Source organism: Rhincodon typus, chromosome 6 (genome assembly GCF_021869965.1).
Source record: "Rhincodon typus isolate 14 chromosome 6, sRhiTyp1.1, whole genome shotgun sequence".
In the NCBI taxonomy this organism is placed as follows: domain Eukaryota; kingdom Metazoa; phylum Chordata; class Chondrichthyes; order Orectolobiformes; family Rhincodontidae; genus Rhincodon; species Rhincodon typus.
The window spans coordinates 104,595,187-104,617,933 of NC_063337.1; the positions used below are offsets into that span (position 1 = coordinate 104,595,187).

A 22,747-nucleotide genomic window follows, 5' to 3' on the forward strand; every position below is an offset into this window, starting at 1 on the left:
ACAGAGATGTTGGCCAGGGAACACTGTGGTGTGTTGAAGTGCCAAGTTTGTTCCCCAGCCAACATCTCTGTCTCAGGCTTGCTGCAGCGCTCCAGCGAAGCTCAGCGCATGTTGGAAGAACAATACCTTATTTTCTGCTTGGGAACGCTAACGTCATCCGGGTTTAATACTGAATTCAACAATTTTAGGGCTTTAGCACGTTTCCCCATGCTTTCCCCCACCCCAACGCACCAGGCCTTGTCAACACACTGACTGCTACCACACACAACCCATTATCAGCCACTAATAGGCCCCAGTAGCAGCTATTCATTCTCCCAGGCTGACCTTTCTGCACTGCTTTATCATTCCAACTGTTTTTCTCTCACTTTGGGCTCTATCCCCACCTGTCGCTTACTCCTCCCCCCCACCACAGTGTCTTCTACATAAAAGCCATCCTTTTCCTAGCTATCATCCGCTCTGAAGAAGGGTCACTGGACCCAAATGTTAACACTGATTTCTCTCCACAAATGTTACCAAACTTGCTGGGATTTTCCAGCACTTCCCATTCAGCTCGTTGCCTGCTGACCATTCAGTTAGATCATGGCAGCTCTACGCATCAGCTGCATCATGGATCAAATGTTTTTTTTTTCCTGAAAGCTTATTTTAAGATTTCTCAAATAATGCTTGTTGATTTTGGATACTTCTTTTTCAATCGCATTAACCAGTTCATAAGGTGATACAGTCACTTAGACCTGGGTTTTGACACAATGCAGAGCATCCCCATTGCCAGAAGAAGCCGGTAAACCGGAGTCCCTCTCCTGAGCTCAGTGTCACTCATTTCATGGAGGTAGGATTGGGGACAGCCTGTAGCTCATGCGTGAACTGTTCCCAAAAGCAGTGACCATCGAAATAACCAGCTGCCTCCATGAAAATTCAGGTTTTGGGGTTCTTGGAATGTAGAACTCGGGGTGGCTGGGCTGTGAAGATTAGAGTAGGTCCATTCTCAGTGCATTTCACTGGACAGGCTGGGTGCCATTTTGAAGAGGTAAGGTATCAATTTGGATCTGGTCCTAGGACACTACTGATGGAAGCAGGCTGCTCTATGATAAAGGTAGGGTATCATTTGGGAATGTGAAAATTATGTGTGCTTATGCATAGAAAATGAATAAACACGTTTACTTTAATTATTCATGTGATGTGGGCATTGTTGGTTACGCTAGTTTTTATTTCCCTTCCTAAGCCTTGCAGAAAGACGTTGGTGGTGAGCTGCCTTGTCAAACAACTGCAGTCCTTGGGACACTCACAGTGCAAGTAGGAAGGGAATTGTAGGATTTGACTCCGTGACTGTATTTAAGATGTTGTGATACTTAGGGGGGAATTTGCAGCCAGTGGTGTTCTACACATCTAATCTACTTGTCTTAGGAAATTTGATGAGTTACTATAGTGCATCTTTTAGATAGTACACACTGCTGCCACTCTATACTGGTGGTAAAGAGAGTGATTCATGAAAGCATTTGTGGTGCATGACTGATTTTCTACTCAAGGCATATCTATCAAGTGAACATTTTGATCAACAGCCACCTGCTCATAGATAGAAATATTTGTCTTCATTAGGGATTAGTTGAAGGAATTTCACTGTGTTGATTTTTTTTTGTTTCTGTGTGTTTTTCTCATGAGTGACATTATCAATAGATAGATTACTTTCTGCCAGCATGCATCCTGAGATATGCCCGTGCTGATAATAGTTGAGTTGGCCTGGGTCAAGAAGTGCAAAGAGTGGTGGGTGTGTAATGAGGTAGAACTGTGTTAGCACAGGATGTCTAAGGGACCATGGGGATTATTGGGCACTAAAAAGTATGAGGGCCCATGGGAGATGGTTATCTTGGAGCTGATATGAGTGCCATCGGAGTTATGGACAGGGATTTAGCTTGATATGTGAGGTACGGGTGCAGAGGCATGGCTTGGCATAGAGGAGGGGACTGTGGTGTGGTGCAATGCCTTATGTGGCATGGCTTGACATGTATGAGGAATGGAGAGTGAGGAAATGAGAGTATGAGGGATGATTCATGTTTTCATTTTTTATTTTTAATCTCTGAACGTAGTTCCAGAGGCCCCATACAGACTTCCACCCATCACCCTAAACATGGTTTCTGTGAACTAATGGGGTCACGGCTAAACGGTCGTTTATTTGTCTGTAACACAGGTCACTGCTCCTCAAATAATTCACAGTATGTGACATTTTTTAAGAGGTGACAACCTATAAATGCAAGTCATCATGAAATAAAATTGTTCGGTATTAAAGAAAACAATTGATTCGTGATTACAATCGCATTCTCCCATTTAGTACTTCCTGATCTCTTGTAGTTTAAATCTGGAGATGGCCACATTAATTTACAAGGAATTATTAACTGTTCCCAGTAAACTTAGTATTCCTTTGTTGAAAAACTTAAAACTGGTTCATTTTCGTAGCCACTCTGTCCCAACCTTTTGAAGACCCAGTCCATGATTTGCAGACCTTCATTCCAGTTTGCAGCTACTCTCCCTCTTCTCCCTGTCTCTCTTCTGTTGCCAGCTCCTCAGCCTGCCTTAGCAGCAACTTGCCATCCATATGTAGCTCCTCTCCTCCCACTTTGCAACCTCTCCTCACTCCTTGCTGCCCTTCTCCCCACTTTAGGTCCTCACTCCCCTCTTCAGCTGTTCTGTCCCACCCCACTTTGCAGCTTGTTCTTTGCCCCTCCCCTGTAGCTTGTCTCTTCTCCCTTTACAGTGCTTCAGGCCTTGCTCCTGGGCACCGGGCTCACTCTATAGACCCTTGACCTTCCCCAGGCCCCCATACTCACTCCCCAACTTCGGTATTTGGCCTCACTCCCAGACTTCCCTCCCTGATCACACTAATGTTCCTCCCCATTCTCAGTGGCCTTAATCTCTGGCCGCACTGGTATTTGCTCTTTGGCTTCATCGATCTTGCCTACTGGCCTTGCTCCCCTTCCTGGCAGCTTTGCTACCTATGCCCACCCAGTTTCCTGCAGCCTTCTTGACTGCTGCCACTCTCTCTGCTCCTCCAATTACAGTCCAGTTTTTGCCTGCATTTACAGATGTAAGGTCAATGCTAAGGTTCTCACTCTTTCCTATCATTCTGTTCATGGGCCAACTTTTCTGTGGTCACTCCTGACCCCCCACCCTATGGGTGGATTTTCCCAAACAATTTGGGGGATTCCGAGGGTGGATCCACTCACTATCACTACATATTTTCATGCTGATCTCCCACTTATCTGCCTTTGCTCCATATCCTTTGACATCCATTTCAATCAAAACTCTTACCTATCTTGGTATTGAAAGTGGTTTCTGATTTTCTGATGAAGGGTCTAGGCCCGAAACGTCAGCCTTCCTGCTCCTGTGATGCTGCTTGGCCTGCTGTGTTCATCCAGCTCTACACCTTGTTATCTTGGTATTGAAAGCACCAATTTTCCCAGCGTTAACAGGATTTTGTAGTGAGTTGAGTTTCAGATTTTGCTTTGGAGGTGTTTTGGTGGGGCGTTTATGTGTGTGATGGTGGAAAAGCGGAGGGGACTCATTGGAGGTACATGTTATGAATAAAGTCTGGGATAATTGGAAGGATTGTTGTTTCGTACAACTGCTACTTTACATCATCTTGTCACAAGGAACTCATGGCATAAGGATCTGCTACCTGAGATTGATGTCCAACTAGTGTTAGAATATTCTCTTTCTTTGTGATGGATGTTAGGCAATGTTAGTCAATATTGAGTGTGACCCTCTCAGGGAGAGCATGACTTGTGGCATTGCTAAAATTCACTGCAAATGCAATGTCAGAGCAGAGATGTCCTGCTGAAGCTGTATAAGGCCCTGGTCAGACTGCATTTGGAATATTGTGAGCAATTTTGGGCCTGGTATCAAAGAAAGAATGACCTGGCCTTTGGAGTGGTTCAAGAGGAGGTTTACAAGAATGATTCTGGGGATGAAGGGCTTGTCATATGAAGAGTGGTTGAGGACTCTGGGCCTGTACTCGATGGAGTTTAGAAGTATTGGGGGGGGATCTGATTGAAATTTGTGGAATAATGAGAGGCCTGGATGGAGTGGATGTGGAGAAGATTTTTCCACTAGTCAGAGAGACTTGTACTTGAGGGCACAGCCTCAGAATGAAGAGATACCTATTTAGAACTGAAATGAGTAGGAATTTCTTCAGCCAGGGAGTGGCTAATCTGTGGAATTCATTACCACAGAGGTTTGTGGAGGCCAAGTCATTGAGTGTATTTAAGATAGAAATAGATAGATTCTTGATTGTTAGTGGGTCAAGTGTTAAGGGATGATGGCAGGAGAATGAGGTTGTGGAACATAGCAGTCATGATCTAATGGCAGACTCGATGGTCTTATGGTTGTCTGAATTCAGATAAACCAAGAGCTCACCAGGCTGGTGGGACACTGTGAGCTAATGAACACTGCCTTTGCTCTGCAGCTTCCATTCTGGGAAGTTTGCCCAGAAAGCAACCTTCACAAGTACAAAGGAAATGACTACAGGTGGGATTTCCCTGCTTCCAAAATAAGTCCAAAAGCTGGTCTGTAACAACCACAGAAGCTGGATCCTATTAGGCATTGCTGAATTTAGCAATTAAAAATCTAAGTAACTTGCATCCACACAAATAATATTCCAGCCCCTGTTACAAAATCTTGTTACACAGATTGTTGGACAATAAAGTCTATGGGGAAAAACGCAGGGCTTACCTTGTTTGGAAACCCCTGCCGGGGTCATATGCCAGTTGGATGGCTGATTGGCACCCAGTGGATTTTCTAGTAGAATGATGAATGACCCTGCCCTGCCCACCTAGAACTGCTAGCCAATCAGAAATCTGCAACCCCAGAACTCGGCAGTGGTTTTCCACTGCCTATCACCCAGATAGCTTATCAGTGGCAAGAAGGGCACATGTTATTAGTAAGTGGGATCTGTGTTAGGACCTCACTTATTCACATTATTTGTCAACGACTTGCATTCTTCCAACACCAGAGAGTAGGGTTTGAAGAGAGAGTAGGGGCTTGCTCTCAGATGTCCCCTAAGCCTTCCATCATCCGAAGTCAAGTGCCTCAGTCTTGCACAACTAGTACAAATCCCCACCCTGCCACATCTACCCCAAACTGAGAGCCTCTCCACCCTGGTTTTTCATCAGGCCGTTAGGCCAGCTCTTTCTTGTTCTGCCCAGAGTGGAAGCAGTCACCACCCAGGCAGGTCAAGGCCTTTAAATAGTTGTTAATTGACCATTTAAATGCCTTAATTGGTGGGTGGAGAAGCTTACCAATGGATCTTCCAGCTTGGAACTTAATTTCTCAGGTAGCGGGAAGAGGGTAGACATCTCCCAGTCTTAACTATTTGTCCTTCACGCTACCTTTACCACTTTGAGAGGAGGAAATTCCCCCTCCTATGCCAAATGAAATAAATAAAACTAAGAACTCCAGATATTGGAAAGCTGAAACAAAAATCAAAATTGTTGGAGAAACTCAGCAGGTCTAGCAGCATCTGTGGAGAGTGAAACAAAGTTAATGTTTCAGATCCAATGACCCTTCTTCAGACAACCTGAAACATTAACTCTGCTTTTTCTCCACAGATGCTGCCAGACCCACTGAATTTCTCCAGCAATTTCGATTTCTTTGTGTGCAAATGAAATACATTGATTTATGCCGTTTCTGTAGAAATTAACAAGATTTACATAGACTTTATTGTCCAACAATCAGTATAACAACAAGGTTTTGTAAAAGGGACAAAAATGTTATTTGTGTGGACGCACATTACTTAGGTTTTTTTAATTGTTAAATTCAGCAACGTCTAATAGGATCCAGCTTCTGTAGTTGTTACAGACCAGAAATCCAAATCATATTTGTAGTGTCTGTTTATTACTCTGTACATCTTTTTTGAACTAAAAACAAAGAGCCTAATATCACAGAATAGTATGAAAAGTGTCTTAATATTGTAGAATATAACAAATACGATGACTATTTGAGATACCTAATTATGTTTCATTTACAAAATTTTTATCTTTTATGTTTTCTTTGAAAATGTGCCTTCGAATATTCTGCAGGAGAATAAAGCTACCAACATCTGTCAGTGTCTAAAACAATTGAAGTGATAGTTCATTACTCACCTTTGTATCAGTACTTTACACTCAGAAGATCAAAAACCTCCTTATTGTTTCTACTCACTGGAGGCAGTAATTTTGCATGGTTACATAGCTCCTTGCAAATCTGTTCAACATTTTTTTTGCACTTTAGAAATTGAGAGTGGGGATTTTTACACTTATTTATCAAAAACGTTTGATTACTTGGAAAGTTCAAACATCATCTGCTGTGTTTAACCTTGTCTCAGCATAGTCTACTTCAGTCATATATTATTTGCTGTGTGTTATACAAAGTAATTTATCCAATTATTTTAAATGCTCTTAAATAATTCAGAGAAATTTGACACAAAAACATTAACCAGATCTCTACTAGAGAAAATTAAACACACTCTGTCAGAAAATAAAGCTGCCAGTGCCATTCTTTGAAGTGTGTCATTTCTTCTGAAAGTAATCTAATGCAATATTGAAGATAATTCCAAATTGTAAAGTGATAATAATAATAATAATGAATTGAAAATCCCACCCAGAACCGTTTGATGTTAATGGAGAACCAGCATTTTCCTTAATTTTATCCACACTGAAATTCAAATTTATCAAAATAAGGAGCTATTTGCTTTTTCACAGTCGCACTAAACCAGCAAAATTTTTGCCCTGTGGTAATCTGTTTGTTTGGGATAAGCAATTATAGGGGTAGTTTTTTATTGAAAGGAATTATGCTGGACAAATCTAAAGATAAAAATGAATTCTTAAATTATTAATCATCTTCCTATAGGAAATTTTGTTTCACTCTAGGAGATTTTAATATGTACCAATAATCTTAAATTTCTTCATCTATTCTTCACAGACAGACAATTTTCCCACAGAGCCCAATTACATGGGCAGCAGGCAGCAGTTTGTTCAAAGGTAAGTCCTGTTAAATTTCTTGCTCAGGAATTGCATTTGCATTCCTGTCCGCATTGCTCAGTCACACCAAATTACTGAAAACTGATGTGGTAATGAACAGTGCTGTCTTTTGTTACAGTAGTTCCACGTTCAAAGATCCAGAGAGGGTTAGTTTGAGGGACAGCGGACATGGAGACAGTGACCAAGCCGACAGCGATCAGGATACTAATAAAGGTTCCTGCTGTGACATGTCTGCCAAGGAAGCACTCAAGATAAAATCTACAACAACCAAACCCCCAGTCCCTGAACAAGGTTAGTTAAAGCTGTAATGACTCAAGAGCAAAAAACTCCAGGCGCACAAAATATTTTTGAAGAGAAAATTTGATGTTTCCCTACGTAAAAAATGTGACAGAGACGGATTACTTTTATTATGAGAAGCGGAGAAAGGATCCATTGAAAATAATAATGCTGAGCAGGTGACTTTCTTTATCACCCCTGCTTCAAAACAAAGCTCACTTTGTTCCATTGAATGGTGTTTTAAATTTACAAATTAAAGACATTGGCAGGTAGATTTAGCAAGTTTGCACTTTGATCCTAGACCTTTGTGGGTCCACAGCAGAATTGGAGATTTGGACACAGTAATAATTCAACAACGAAGCACTTTCACAGGGACAGATACCCTGCTAGATGTGCTGACCTCTGTGGCTCAGTACAATGATGCACACTGTCAATTTCCAAAGGGATGTAATGTAGTAAAATCTACCCCTTCTTTCAATGAATCTTGAATTTTAAGTAAGAAGAACTTTGAAGATTTAAAATTGAGCGTGGGGGTTCCTGGACCTAGTTTCGGTTCAGGCGTGTTCCTTCCAGGAAGAGCCAGCAGCAAGACCGGGAGGGAGGATGACACCAAAATTGGCAGAGTTGCAGATAGTGATGAGGATTGTCAAAGGATGCAGTGGGATATAGATAGATTGCCAATTTGGGCAGAGGAATGGCAGGTGGAGTTTAATTTAGACAATTACAAGGTAATGTATTTTGGACGATCAAATTCAGGTGTGAATTATACAATAAATGGCAGAACTCTTAGGAGCACTGACAGATCCAAAGATCCCTGAAAGTGGCAACACAAGTGGATAAGCTGGTCAAGAAGGCATACAACTGGGGGATCGAATATAAAAGGCTGGCAAGTTATTTTATAGCAGTATAAAACTTTAGTTAGGCAACATTTGGAATATTGAGTGCAGTTCTGGTTGCCAGGCTGCCAGAAGAACCTGGATGCTTTTGAGAGGGTTCAGAGAAGATTTACCAGGATGTTGCCTGGTCTGGAGGATTTTAGTCATAAGGAGAGGTTGGGTAAACTCGATTGTTTTCACTGGAAAGACAGAGGCTGAGGGGAAACATGATAGACGTCTACCAAATTATGAGAGGCATAGGTAGGGTGAATAGTCAGAATCTTTTTGCCAGGGCGGAAACGTCAACTACAAGATGATAAAGGTTCAAGGTGAGGGGGGATGTTTAGGAGAGAAGTGTGGGGAACATTTTTCACACAGAGCATGGTGGGTGCCTGGAATCCACTGCCAGTGGAGTTGGTGGAAGTAGGCATGTTAGCAACGTTTAAGGCGTATCTTCATGGACACGTGAATGGGAGGCGAGCAGAGGGACAGAAACCGTGTGTGGGCAATAAGTAGCAGGTCTAAATAAGGACTAGGAATCAGTGCAGGCTTAGAGGGCTGAAGGGCCTGTTCCTATGCTGTATTGTATTCTCCTGCATGTTGCATTTAATAAAGGGGTGGAATAGAAATGAAGCAGTGTTGCGCCCAACCTTTAGTCACAATGTGGGCGGGAATATCCAGTATTGCAAGGCCATGTCCTGCATGCCATGAGTACCTGATGTATATTCAGTGTCACATCAGCATTGACAGTTTAAGGAGAGGTGATGGTGTAGTAGTGACTTCGCTGGACTGGTCATTCAGAATTCTAGTTTAATGTTCTGGAGTGATGCATCCAAATCCCACCATAGCAAATGATGAAATCTGAATTAATAAAGATCTGGATTTAATGCCAGCCAAATGATGACTATGGAAGCACTTTTGATTGTTTGAAAAGGGACATGTGTTTCACTAATGTCCTTTAGGGAAGAAAGCTTCCATCCTTATTGATTTGGTCTACATGTGACTCCAGATCCACAGCAATGTGGTTGACTTTGAACTGCCCCCTGGGCAATTATGGATTGGCAGTAAACTGCGTGCCCACATTCTTTAAAAAGATTATTTAAAAATCAGACTTTTCTGTGTGGTCTGAAACAGATAAGCTGCATACCTGTTTCAAAATTCCTCTCAGAAGTTTGCCTTTTCTGTTCGTATCCAACCGAATAAGTAGCCAATAGCTGGCTGTCAAAGAAAGGTCAATTCTCTTTTGTAACTTACTTTGTCAAGCACATCTGCTCCACAGAATATCGTGGGCTATTCTCTTCCCAGGATCGCAAGCAGTTTTTTCATCTTCCCTCACCCAACTACCCCCCCACCCCCTCACTCTCCCAACTGAGCGATTTTGATTGTATTAAATTGGAATTGTAGAATGTAATTTTACTTTCTTTCTTCTGACCTGTCCTTAGGAATTGATTTGACAGCCTTAATTTTTCAAATAGTCAACAAAATAAAATATAATTCAACACCATTTAAATAAAAAGAACACCCGGGGTAGTAGGATTATTGTAGCAAAACCATGAAAACGAATTTGGAAACAGATATTGTGCCTTCTGTTAAGTGCCAAAGAAGAGTAGGTGTCTTTTGATATTTAACGGGTCACTGAGTACTTTACCGCCCCAATGTTTTAAAGTGGCAGAATTCTCAAAAGAGAAGGTAGGTGGAATCCTCGGGGAAATTGAACAGAATATCCAATAATAAACAGCTTGAGTAAACGTTTTGCAGGTATTTCACTCAGAATAACTGAAGACAACAGCTATCTCTGACTTTGTGAGAGCCCTTGGGCTCTGTAACTCTGAAGTTTTTTTTAAATCAAACACTACAAGTGAAGGAGTCGTGAGCTTTTCACAAGCTAAAATATATTTTTCCCACATGCATATATTAAGTTATGCAGGATAAAGGCTGATATAGAATATTTTGATACTTGATACTGGCAGAACTAAGTACATGTGCTTTGTGTTCTGGCTTATCATCTTTAGAGATTTTCCAAAATTTTCAATATTCTGTCAGGAGTAAATCAAAGAATGATTGTACTTACACAACTTCCGAGTGCAGGCATAGAGGTAATGATCAGGATGCGCAGAACTTGTCTTTCCTATTATGCCTTAGTTTTCATTTTAACTTGAGTTTCTGCAGCCCTAGTTCAGTGTTCATCCTTCATTTATTACAAATGTGTCATGCTCTTAAAGCTCTCTGTCTTTTTAAAAACCAGCTCATTCCAACAAAGTTCTCACTAAAAGTTCCCTAAAGATGTAAAAGAAGCAGACAAAATCAAAAGCAAACACAGACTAAAAAAGAATCAGGAGGATGAAACAGTATAGATTAGAAATAAAACAAACAATCTGTTCGATTGAAATTTCAAAGAAGTGAGCTTCTTAAAGCTTATTTAATGAAAACAAAAGCTAGTTTTAAAGCTGTGGAAATGCACCTCAAGAGGAAACACCTATTTACAATAACGAAAATTTTAAAAATGCATTTTTTCCTATACCTGAGACAAATATAAATCAAATGATACTGTGTTTTGAATTCTCTTTTGATATACATAATCTTAAATACTGCCAGAACTCATCAGCTAACTTGTAATATAGTGCAGTGCATTAATGATGATGAAAATTTTACTGCTCATCACACAGTCACCCAAGGTCCTTTCTATATATTTCAGTAAAAGATTTTAATGAAGAAGCTTTTGAAATTAACTAGTTATCTCTGCTTTGAAGATATTGCTACACATCATTGGTGTTCTGTAGACTCTCACACATTCAACTATATTCTTTAGTCCTGAACCTCTTCACAGCCTTGGCTTAAACATGGACAAAAGAGCTGAATCCAGAGGTGAGGTAAAAGTGAGAGCCCTTGACATCCAGGCCATATTTGATAAGTGTGACATTAAAGAGCCCTAGCAAAACAGGAGTTAGTGGAAATCAGGGGACAATCTCTCCAGTGGTTGCTGTCATACCTGGCAAATAGAAAGGTAGTTGTGGTTGTTGGAGGTCAGTCATCTCAGCTCCAGGACATCTCTGCAGGAGAATCTCAGGATCATGTCCTAGCCCCAGCCACCTTCAGCTGCTTCATCAATGACCTTCCCTCCATTATAAGGTTAGCAGTGGGGATTTTCGCTGATGAATGCCCAATGTTCAGCACCATTCATGACTCCTCAGATACTAATGTAGTCCATGCCCAAATGCAGCAAGATCTGGACAATATCCTGGCTTGGACTGAAAGGTGGCAAGTAACATTTGCGCCACACAAAATGCCAGGCAATGACTAATTTCACTAAGAGACAATCTAACCAATTGCCCCTTGACATTCAATAGCATTACCATCATTGAATAACCCACCAACAGCATTCTGGGGATTACCATTGACCAGTAACTCAAGTGGACTCATTACATAAGCACAGTGACTGCAACAGCAGGTTAGATGTTAGTAGCAACTCACTTCCTGATTCCCTAAAGTCTGTCCATCAGCTACAAGGCACAATTTAGGGAAGTTTGCAGCTCCAACAACACTCAAGAAGCTATACAACACCCAGGACAAAGCAGCCTGCTTGATTGGCACATCCCCAAGCATCCACTCCATCCACCATTGAAACTCAGTAGCAGAATTCAAGATGCACTGCAAGAATTCACCAAAAAACTCTCACACAGCACCTTCCAAACCCATGACCAGTGCCATCTCGAAGGACAAGGGCAGCAGATACATGGGAACGCCACCACCTGCAAGTTTCCTTCCAAGCCACTCACCATCCTGACTTGAAAATATATCACTGTTCCTTCACTGTTGCTGGGTCAAAATCCTGGAATTCCCCCTTTAATGTCATTGTGGGTCTATGTACAGCACATGGACTGCAGCAGTTCAAGAAGGCAGCTCACCACCACCTTCTCAAGGGGCAACTAGGGATGGGCAATAAATGCTGGCCAGCCAGTGACACCCATGTCCCATGAGTGAATAAAAAGGAAAAATCAATATAAAAATTGTAAGATCTTATTACTGTTTAATTGGGCTGGATTGTATGAAGGTTGGCTGTCTGCAGTCCATGATTTTTTTGGCCATCTCAACCTGCTTTTAACATATTGGGTGGTGATCCTTTAATGAGGATGAGTATGAGGCAGGACTTAAGATGCATCTCCAGGCAGAGTCCTTGCTAATGGAACTGCTAGCAAATAGAAAGCCAGAGGCTTTGCATCCCACTGGGATCCGTGGTCATGTTGGTATTGCAGGAACCCTGCAAGGATGAGGTACCACAGGTTGATGTCCTCAACCTGATGTAAATCCACTCTGGATTCATGTCAGTAGGCTCTGACTAAGTGGGTGAGGGCATGTTGGACAGGATGCGGGAAGCACAATTTGGAAAGACAAAGTTGTTGGGATGCTGGTGTAATGCTGTGATTGGCACAGGGCCTGGGATGAAGGCGCCTCCCCATTTCACTCAGCAACAGCCTACCGAGCTAAGTCTGTCATATTAGATTGTCAGAGATAACAAGGTGTAGAGCTGGATGAACACAGCAGGCCAAGCAGCATCAGAGGAGCAGGAAAGCTGACATTTCGGGCCTAGACCCTTCTTCAGAAATTAGATTGTCACACAGCTTACACATTTAGTGCCGGCCTCTTCTCTCACTTGTTAAATCAGAGCTGTGGCAAAATGGAGCCCTTTACTGGATATTGATTATCAATTTGAAGGTCATCGGTAGAGGAAGGTGGTGGCATGGGACTCTATTTTACAGGTCTACCTGCCTATTTTAATATCCATGGGGTACAATAAAATTCAGCCCATAGTATTTGGGCATCAGAATCTGAAAGGCACATTGTGATTTCAATTCCATAATCAAATTACCAAACATCCTGCTATTTCTATTAAATTTAACATGCTTACCTTGTTTTAAGTTTTAATTCAGTTGAAACACAACTACATTTAAATTCTAAAACTGATGTTAATTTTGATAATAAATAGAGACTGAAGTCAAATCACATTTCACAACATTGCAAGCCAAGAAACAGTGAATAGAATTTACGAACAGTTTTACACCTATTTATTCCTTCACAAATTATAGCTGCCAGACTATAAATATAATTGTCCAGAATATGATTTCCATTATTACCAAGAAAGTGAAGAACAAACTTATTAACATACTTCATACATCACTGATTAATTGAATTCTTAGAAGAATCAAGTAAAAAATATACTGAAGAGAAATTTTTTTTGGATGGATAGTGATCTGTGTACATGTATTTAATTAGGTCATCCCACATCACAATTGCAGTCTCAATATAGAGCCCATAGGCATATCCTGAATGTCTGAGCTGTGATTTATCAGGATTACCAACAATTAATAAAAAGCCCAGGATGCCAGGGAGGACATCGCTTGTTTGTGTTGGGGAGTTTTTGTTTATTTCGATAATTGGTGGAAACTTCAATTCAACAAAAGAGGAAAGATGGTGGCTTCTGCTTACTTTACCAAAGATAATGCTCTCTTCATCCAATTTCTTAAAAACATTCTCAGGATACACGCATGGCCAATGTTTATTGCTGATTGCTAGTTTGGGCAATTAGTGAACCTGATAAAATATTTTGAAGTAACAAAGGTACTGCAGGGCTAGAATATTGAAACAGCATAGTGATGTAGAATTACATCAGTAATTCACTGATTACACTGAATACTGATTACATCAGTAATTCATACACCACATGTCTCCACCAAGTCCCTTGCCAACAACAGCATTGCACAGGCACTTTTTACAGCTGAAGAGGATCATTCTCCTGCATGAGAGACAATACCTTGAGTAAACAATTGCAGTACTTCCTGACAGAATACTGCTAAAGATACCTGTTGTTGAACATGTGCATTTGAGGAATTTTGTTGCCAAGCTGTTTGTCATACCAAATTTGTTGTATCTGACTGTTGTTATGATCCAAGTTGATGCTATTACTGGACAAGCCTGATCTCAGACAAAAACCTGGCTTGATAGATCATATTTTGACTTGTTTTGGTTTGAATAAGTCGTCTGTTTCTGAAACATAAGCACTCAATCTTTCAACAGAAAAATAAAATAAATGAAGGTAAAATGGAATAATCCAAGCTGTCTACTTATAATATCAATTCAAAGATTTTTAAACACACAATAAAAGTACAATGCCAAAACACACTTCTATATATTAAATTAAAAAAAACAGCTTTTGTATCATACCCAAATCATACTGATTCCTGCCACAGAACCCAAAATACCATTTGTACAGTACAGTTGGGGGAGGCTCAGTGGTTAGCACTGCTGCATCATAGCGCCAGGGACTTGGGTTTGATTCCAGACTTGGGCAACTGTCTGTGTGGGGTTTGCACATTCTCCCGGTGTCTATGTGGGTTTCCTCTGGGTGTTCCGGTTTCCTCTCTCAAACCAAAGATGTGCAGGTTAGGTGGATTGGCCATGCTAAAAGCCCATAATGTCCAGGGATGTGTAGATTAAGTGGTGTAGCCATGGGAAATGCAAGGTTACAGGGATAGGATAGGGGTTAAGTCTGGGTGGGATGTTCTTTGAGTGTCAATGTGGACTTGTTGGGCTGAATGGCCTGATTCCACACTTCAGGGTTTCTATGATATTCACTTCAGAGCCCCTGTTCTAATGAGTATGTTGGTTTAAGTAACTTGTGACTTCAATTTTTAGCCTGGATATGCAGATAACTTTGTGGAGCTATCATACACCTGCTTAAATGAACTCAGTTAAAAGCAAGCTCTTCAGGGTTTTAAACAACACCTCTGGTCTCGCGCTAACTCTAATTCTCCACTTTAACCTAGTTCATTATTTGAATTTCTATTCTAGGAGCACTGCTCTTTACAGAATTACTCAAACTCAATCATATAAGCTAAAAAAAAAGCAATGGGTGTTTCTATAACCTTAAAAAGAATATTGTAACAAACATCAAGGTGCTGTTATTTACCTTGCTGGATCACAAAGCAGTCAAAATAAACAAGGCTGGACTGACCTATCCCCTCCCTAACTCCCCACCTACGCTCACCTTTACTGGCTCTATCCCCGCCTCTTCGACCTGTTTGTTTCCTCTCCACCTATCCTGTCCTCTATCCATCTTCTATCTGCCTCCCACTCTGTCCGTATTTATTTCAGAACCCCCTTCCCCTCCCCCTTTTCTGATGAAGGGTCTAGGCCCGAAACGTCAGCCTTTCTGCTCCTATGATGCTGCTTCGCCTGCTGTGTTCATCCAGCTCTACACCTTGTTGTCCCCCTCTCCAAAATAAACAAAAGTCTGTTGGTGGTGCAGAAATCTCATTAACTCTATAGTCAGACCTCAAAAGCTGTATTCAAAGAATTTGTCACGGCTATAGAAATTTTTAAAGTTAATTCTTAATTTCAGATGCAAAAAACCCATTGGTTACTAACCCAAAACAAAACTTACAACAAATGACATTAAAAAACATAAATCCGACAGTTTACATCATTCTGTTTTTAGCCAGATTAGCCTACCATCAGTTTTCTGTGATCTCGTTAGTCCGTATACAGGTAATCAGGCTAGTTTTTAGGTGACACAAAGGTAGGGGAGTCCAAAACTAGAGGTCTAGCATGTTAGGGGAAAGCTATAAAATGGACCTAAGGGGCAACTTTTTCATGCAGAGGGTAGTGCGTGTATGGAATGAGCTGCTAGAGGAAGTGGTGGAGGATGCCTGACAAGGTAATTTGCAACTTGCTGGTGAACAATAAAATTGGCATTGCAAGATGGGCAACTTTTTCAGAAATTGCTTAATTTTTCTTTCCATTCATCAATCTGAAAATTACCCTTTGGCGTCAATGGAAAATTTGCTGAGTATGGTCTTTCAAAATGTTATTTAAAATCTGATACAGAAAAACATTGCACAACAGTCTATTCAACGAACTGCATTTATGAAGGATTTAAAGATGAAAAATAAAGAATAATCAATGAAGGACTACAGGAGCTCTTCAAAGATAATTGCAGTCAGAAATTCAGCCACCTACTGGGAAAGGAATAAATATGAATAAAAATTGGGCAGAACAGATCTGGTATTTTGTAACCTCAGCTGAATCACTCCATGTACCTGATGTCATTGCCAATCTATATGAGTGAAGGGAAATCCCTTTCAATTACAAATCCTTAGAATAGTAATGATAATAGTCATACAATTACACAGAGGAAAATCAGGTTCGTGACATTGAAGGAGAAGGGAGACAGTATGGAGAAAAGGGCACAGACTACCCTGTTTTTGGGACCTTGGGGAGAGCGAAGGGGGTAGATTGGAAAGCCATGGAGATCTGGCACTTTCATTACTCATCCCCATTTCTCAGGTGTAAAATCATTACTGAACAGGGCAGTCTAGTGTGCATCATACATGTACACAGTCTAACCCAGAGGTGCATTGCCCTGCATGTTGGTGCAAGCATTAATAGAGACATCCAGACCCCTATCCAAAGTAGATGTTAGGACCTCCACATAGGCCTGGTCTACATATGGCCTAAACCTGAAAAGAATTGACACAGACTGACACTAAAATGATAATACCTTTTAAAAAATACCTCTTATAGAGTGGGATGGTTACTCCCCCAAGTCCGCATTAAAACCTTGATTTTCACAGCCAGCAAAAATTATACACCTTAAACACTGCAATCTACCGCAATGTCCTGAGGATTTATGCAGCAAATAAAATAGAACAGTCATGTATGTTAACTCCCCCTACATTACTTTTCTATTACTTAACTGTGTTTTTAACATTGATTTTAGGATGTATATTGATGTTTTTACATAGATTTTTTTTCAGAATGTTGATGTCTTGAAGCTCCACTTGGTCAGGGTTTACTACAGTTATGTGGACCTCTTGACCAATTAGAATATTTGATCAACTAGCACATACCTGGTCCCATAGGTCCTGGTTAAAACACTTACTGTATTTGGTTTGTCCTATTGTGAGCAGACATGGATTCCAGAGGTCATCAACTTGAGAACAACTCTCTATTTGGTTCCTTGAGAGCTGAACAGCTTGTGGGTGTGAATGATACATTGAGAAGCTTTCTGACCTCTGGAAGGGCAGGTGGTCTATCTAATTCTCTGTGGTAAAGATACTGGAAGTCTGATGAAAGCCAGTTATTTTCTCCCACTAGAGCTATTACCTTTACTCAGTAAGTAAGAGACTTTGCAGTTAGTGTTTCAATTGCCCTGTGTCTCTCATGAAGAAGTGAAGAAACATTTAGAAAAAACTGAAGAACATAAAGTTTTGGCAAGCCAAAAGGATTATCTCAGTGAACCCTGTGGATTGATGCTATTGAATTGTGGCTCTCAGACTTTACTTCTCAACTCATAAAACCAATTTTTTATTGTTCGCCTGTATCTGTTTGCTTGTAAGTGTAGGAGTTTTAAAAGGTCAGTGTTTAATCAGTAGAGCCATATTAATTATGTACATATAAAACATAGGAACAGAAATCAGCCGTTCAGCCCCTTGAGCCTGTTCCACCATTCAGTGAGATTGTGGCTGATCTATGGCCAAACTCTGTATACCTGCTTTTGGCCTTTATCTCTTAATACCTTTGCTGAACAAGAAATTATCAATTTCAAATTTAAAATGTACAACTGATCCAGTTTCCACTGCCATTTGTGGAAGATAGTTCCAAACATCTGATAACCCTTGTGTGTAGAAGTGCTTCCTGACATCTCTACTGAATGGCCTGGCCCTAATTCTCAGACTGTAGAATCCCCAACCAATGGGAATAGTTTACCTTTATCTACCTATCTTTTCTAGTTAATATCTTGAAGACATCGATCAGATCATCCCTTAACCTTCTAAATTCTGGAGAAAACCTAATTTGTATAATTTTTCCATAACTTAACCCTGCAGTCCAGGTATCATTCTTGTAAACCTACATTTTACTCCCTGCAAAGCCAAAATATTCATCCTAAAATGTGGTGCCCAGATCTGCTTGCAGTACTCCAAGTGGGGTCTAACCAGGGTTCTATGTAGCTGTAGCTTAACTTCTGCATTCTTGTACTCCAGTCCTCCATTAGCTTTCTTGATTTTTATCTGCACCAGTTTGTGACATTTTAAAATCAATGCATCAGAACCCCCAAGTCTCTTTGAACATTCATTGTATCTAACATCATGCATTCTAGAAAGTACCCTGTCCATGCTTTCTCGGTGCAAACTGGATACCGTCACATTTGCTGACAGTGAACTCCATCTGTCACAGTTTTGTCCAATCACTGAGTATCAATATTCCTTTGTAATTATATGCTGTCATCCATGCTGTGTACAGTGCCATCCGACTTTTGTCAGCAGCAAATTTGGATATATGACTTTCTATGCCATTATCCATATGCCATTGTTAAGAAATAATGTGAATAATTGAGGCCCTAACACTTGTGGGACACCACTGGTCACATCCTGTCAATTTGAATACCTACCCATTATCCCTACTTTCTGTCACCTGCAACTCAGCCAATTTCCTAGCTATATCTTTAATTTGCTTTCAACTCAATGGGCTTATACCTTAGTTAACGGAGTCTTTGGGACTTTATCAAATGCCTTCTGGAAGTCCATATAAACAACATCCATAGATATTCCTGTATCCACTACCTTAGTCATCTCTTCAAGAAATTCAACAAAGTTTGTCAGGCATGACCTACCGAATCATAAATCCATGCTGACCTCCCCCTGATTAAGTGAAACTTTCATGGTGTTCAGTTTCCCCATCTTTAAGTATAGACTCCAACAATTCCCCACCACAGACGTCAGGCTCACTGGTCTGTAATTCTCTGGGTTTCCTCTCGTGCCCTTCTTAAAATGGAGAGTGACATGCGCAATTTTCTAATCCGAAGGGACAGCTCATGCATCTGGGGAATTCTGAAAGACTTTAGTTACAGACCTACAAAGTGCTCCTTTTTTTCCTTTAACACTCTAGGATGGAAACCATCAGGTCTCAGGGATTCGTCACTCTCTTTTTACCATTAATTTCCTCATTACAGACGTTAATTCACTCCCTGGCCCCGATTCACTATTAATTTTGTGGGGACTTTCGGCAGGCTATCATAGAGTTATACAGTATGAAAACAGACCCTTGAGCCCAACTTGTCTATGCTGACCAGGTCTCTTAAACTGAGCTAGTCCAATTTGCCTGCATTTGCCACATATCCCACTGAACCTTTCCAATCCATGTACCTAGAGTCATAGAGATATACAGCACAGAAACAGACCCTTTGGTCCAACTCGTCCATGCCGACGAGATATCCTAAATAAATCTAGTCCCATTTGCCAGCATATCCCTCTAAACCCTTCCTATTCATATCCCCATCCAGATGCCTTTTAAATGTTGTAATCATACAGCCTCCACGACACGCCACCCTCTGTGTGAAAAAGTTGCCCTTTAGGTCCCTTTCAAATCTTTCCCCTCTCACCTTAAACCTATGCCCTCTAGTTTTGGATTCCCCCATCCCGGGGAAAAGACCTTGCCTATTTACTCTATCCATGCCCCACATGATTTTACAAGCTTCTATAAGGTCACCGCTCAGCCTCCGACGCTCCAGGGAAAATAGCCCCAGGCTATTCTGTCTCTCCCCATACCTCAAACCCTCCAACCTTGGCCACATGTTCGTAAACTTTTTCTGAAGAAGGGTCCCGACCTTAAACATCAACTTTCCTGCTCCTCTGATGCTGCCTGGCCTGCTGCGTTCCTCCAGCTCCACACTGTGTCATCTCTGACTCCAGCATCTGCAGTTCTTGCTGTCTCTGACCATCCTTGTAAATCTTTTCTGAACCCTTTCCTGTTTCACAACATGCTTCCTATAGGAGGGAGGCCAGAATTGTATGCAGTTCTCCAAAACTGGCCAAACCAATGTCCTGTACAGCCATAACATGACCTCCCAACTCCTGTACGCAATGCACTGACCAATAATGGCAAGTATATCAAATGCTTTCTTCACTATCCTATCTACTTGCGACTTCACTATCAAGGAACGATGAACCTGCACTCCAAGATCTCTTTGTTTAGCAACACTCCCCAGGATCTTACCATTAAGTGTATAAGCCCTGCCCCGATTTGCCTTTCCAAAATGCAGCACCTCATCACTTATCTAAATTAAACTCCATTTGCCACACCTTGGCCCATTGGCCCATCTAATCAAGACCCCCTCTTTTCTACTGTAAATCACGAGGCAAAATACTTATTCAACATATCTGCCATTTCCCCATTATCATTGGCAATGTTCACTTTCAGTCTTTAGTGGGCCAACATTGCTTCTGACCATCTGCTTTCCCTTTATGTAGCTATAAAATTCCTTTCTATTGATTTTGATGTCCCTTGCAAGTTTCCTTTCATAATCCCTTTTAGTAGCTTTTAGAAGCTGCTTTGTAGCCCATTGCTGGTCTTTATATCCTGCGCATTCAGCAGGATTTGTGCTGTTTTTTGCATTTCTCTGGGCCCTTTTTTATGCTGTCCCTTTTCTCTTTAATTGACCATGGCTGTTTTTTTTTCTGTGAAGAGAACTTTTCCCTCTCCAGGGAATAAACTTGTATTATGTTAAATGTCTCTTTAAACACCCTCCACTCTTCTGTTGTTTCATCCCTGAGCAGATTTGCCCAGTTTAGTGTTGATAGTCTCTGTCTCATCATGTTAAAGTTGGCCTTACCCAAACCTAAATGCTTGTTGTACCTGAAGTAGGATTCCTGGTTGTTTCTTTACTCTCTGTTCTGTTACTTGACTTTCAAACTGTATTGACTTCCCCGAGACCATCAGCTGAAGTGTCACTTCACCTGACGATGGAACAGTACTCCGAAAGCTTGTGATCTTAAATAAACCTATTGGACCATAACCTTGTGTCATGTGACTTCTGACTTTGTCCACCGCAGTCCAACACCAACGTCTCCACATCTATAAAAAACACGACAAAAGTAACAGTCCTTGAATCCTTATCTGAGCCTCTAGAAAATTAGAATAGGAGAAATCAGATTAATGTGAAAATGTTGAAAGTAATGTTTTTTGATTCACGTGACACTGTATCAGGGAACTGTACCATGGGGATGGTCATCACCTGAACTACACTAAGACCAAGGTCCTTTCAAATAATGTTACAAGGGATTTAAACTAAATGTTTGGTGGGAGGGTTTATGTGATGGGCAATTTTGAAAGTTACAGAGAAAAAAAAGGCAGTAGGGTAACAATGGGGATAATGATTACAAGTGTGACAAGAAGGGTCAAAGCATTAAAACCTAAGAATGTACCAGCAAATAAGGTCAGACTGGAGAACACTGATAAAAAGAATAATTAAAGTATAATATGGTATGCAGCAAAGTAATCACAGTTGTGGTTTGAATATACAACTTGACATTTTGGAAGGAAAGGAAGAAGGAAACTGGGGTGAGGTGGCTCTGTAAATAAAGAATGACATCAATAAAGTAATGAGAAATCATCTTGGTTCAGGAGATCAGTTTGGTGGTGATAAGAAGTAGCTAAGGATATAAATCATGAATTTGAGTTTAAGGATTCCCTGATGGTAGGTAGCTACACTATAGGACAGAGTCTAAATCATGAAATAATGGTGACTCATTAGGAAGATATTGCAATAGTTGTGGGTGATTTTTATCTTAATGTAAATTCAATGCATCAAATTTGCACAGAGCATGAATTGATTGGGTGTTTTCAGGATTTTTTTAAAGCAATGGATTCTGGAACCAAACACAGAATATTTATTTTCGACCAGGTAACGTATAATCAGACAGTAATAATTAATGATGTAACAGATAAGGATGATCATAACATGGTAAAATTTCACACACAGTTCAAGGAAGATGGACATGAATCTGAAAATTGTGCCTTAAACGTAAATAAAGACAATTGTAAGGAAAGTCTCCTCCAGTGTAATGGGAAAATACGTTAAAAGATAAGCTGACAGAAATGCAGTAGTAGACTTTTAAGGAGATATTTCAACAAAGGTATATTCCATTGAGGAAGATGGACTCTGCCAGAAGGATATACCATTTGTGGCTAACTAAGAAGGTTAAGGAAGATATAAAATTGAAAAGAAGAATCACAAAAATAGTAGAAAAATAAAAGACAGAGGCAGGGAGAAACTTAAAACATTCATGACCACTGAAGAAAATGTACCCTGTACAGAGAAAACTAATGGCTGAATGGCTGCAAAGTACCCTAGACTTGAAAACCTGCATTCTAGGGTCTTAAAGAAAATGGCTGCAGAGGTAATAATGCATTGGATATAACCTTCCAGAATCCCTTGCTTCTGTAAATGTTACAGCAGACTGTAAGGCTACAAATGTAACACTGCTATTCAAGAAAGAAGTATGACAAAACTATCCAACATCTGTCACAGTAAAATGCTTGAATCTATTAGGGAAGTAGTAGTAGTAAGACATTTGGAAAATGGTAATAAAAATCAGCAGAGTCAATATAGCTTTGTGAAAAAGAAATCGTGTTTGATAAATTAATCCTGCAATAGAATTATCTGCACCTTCGGCAAGATTTCAGTTACCTTTCCCATTCTGTCCTCCTTTAGTTCACTGTTCACCTTTACACTTGTGTGAAGACCCTTGGGCCTTTATT

The 22,747-nt window shown here is 40.6% G+C and overlaps 1 protein-coding gene across 2 annotated transcripts in view; it reads left to right on the forward strand.

Annotated features, from left to right (window-relative positions):
- The window catches only part of LOC109937751 (protocadherin-17), a 234,516-nt gene that overhangs the window by 124,513 nt on the left and 87,256 nt on the right, over positions 1-22,747 (forward strand). The window contains exons 2-3 of one of the 2 annotated variants that reach the window (XM_048598489.1): positions 6,946-7,004; positions 7,126-7,295. In XM_048598489.1, coding sequence (XP_048454446.1) covers positions 6,976-7,004; positions 7,126-7,295 — 199 coding nt within the window. In that variant the 5' untranslated portion in view covers positions 6,946-6,975. Of the gene's footprint in view, positions 1-6,945; positions 7,005-7,122; positions 7,296-22,747 lie in introns of both variants that reach the window. The other variant, XM_048598488.1, reaches the window with a different exon arrangement.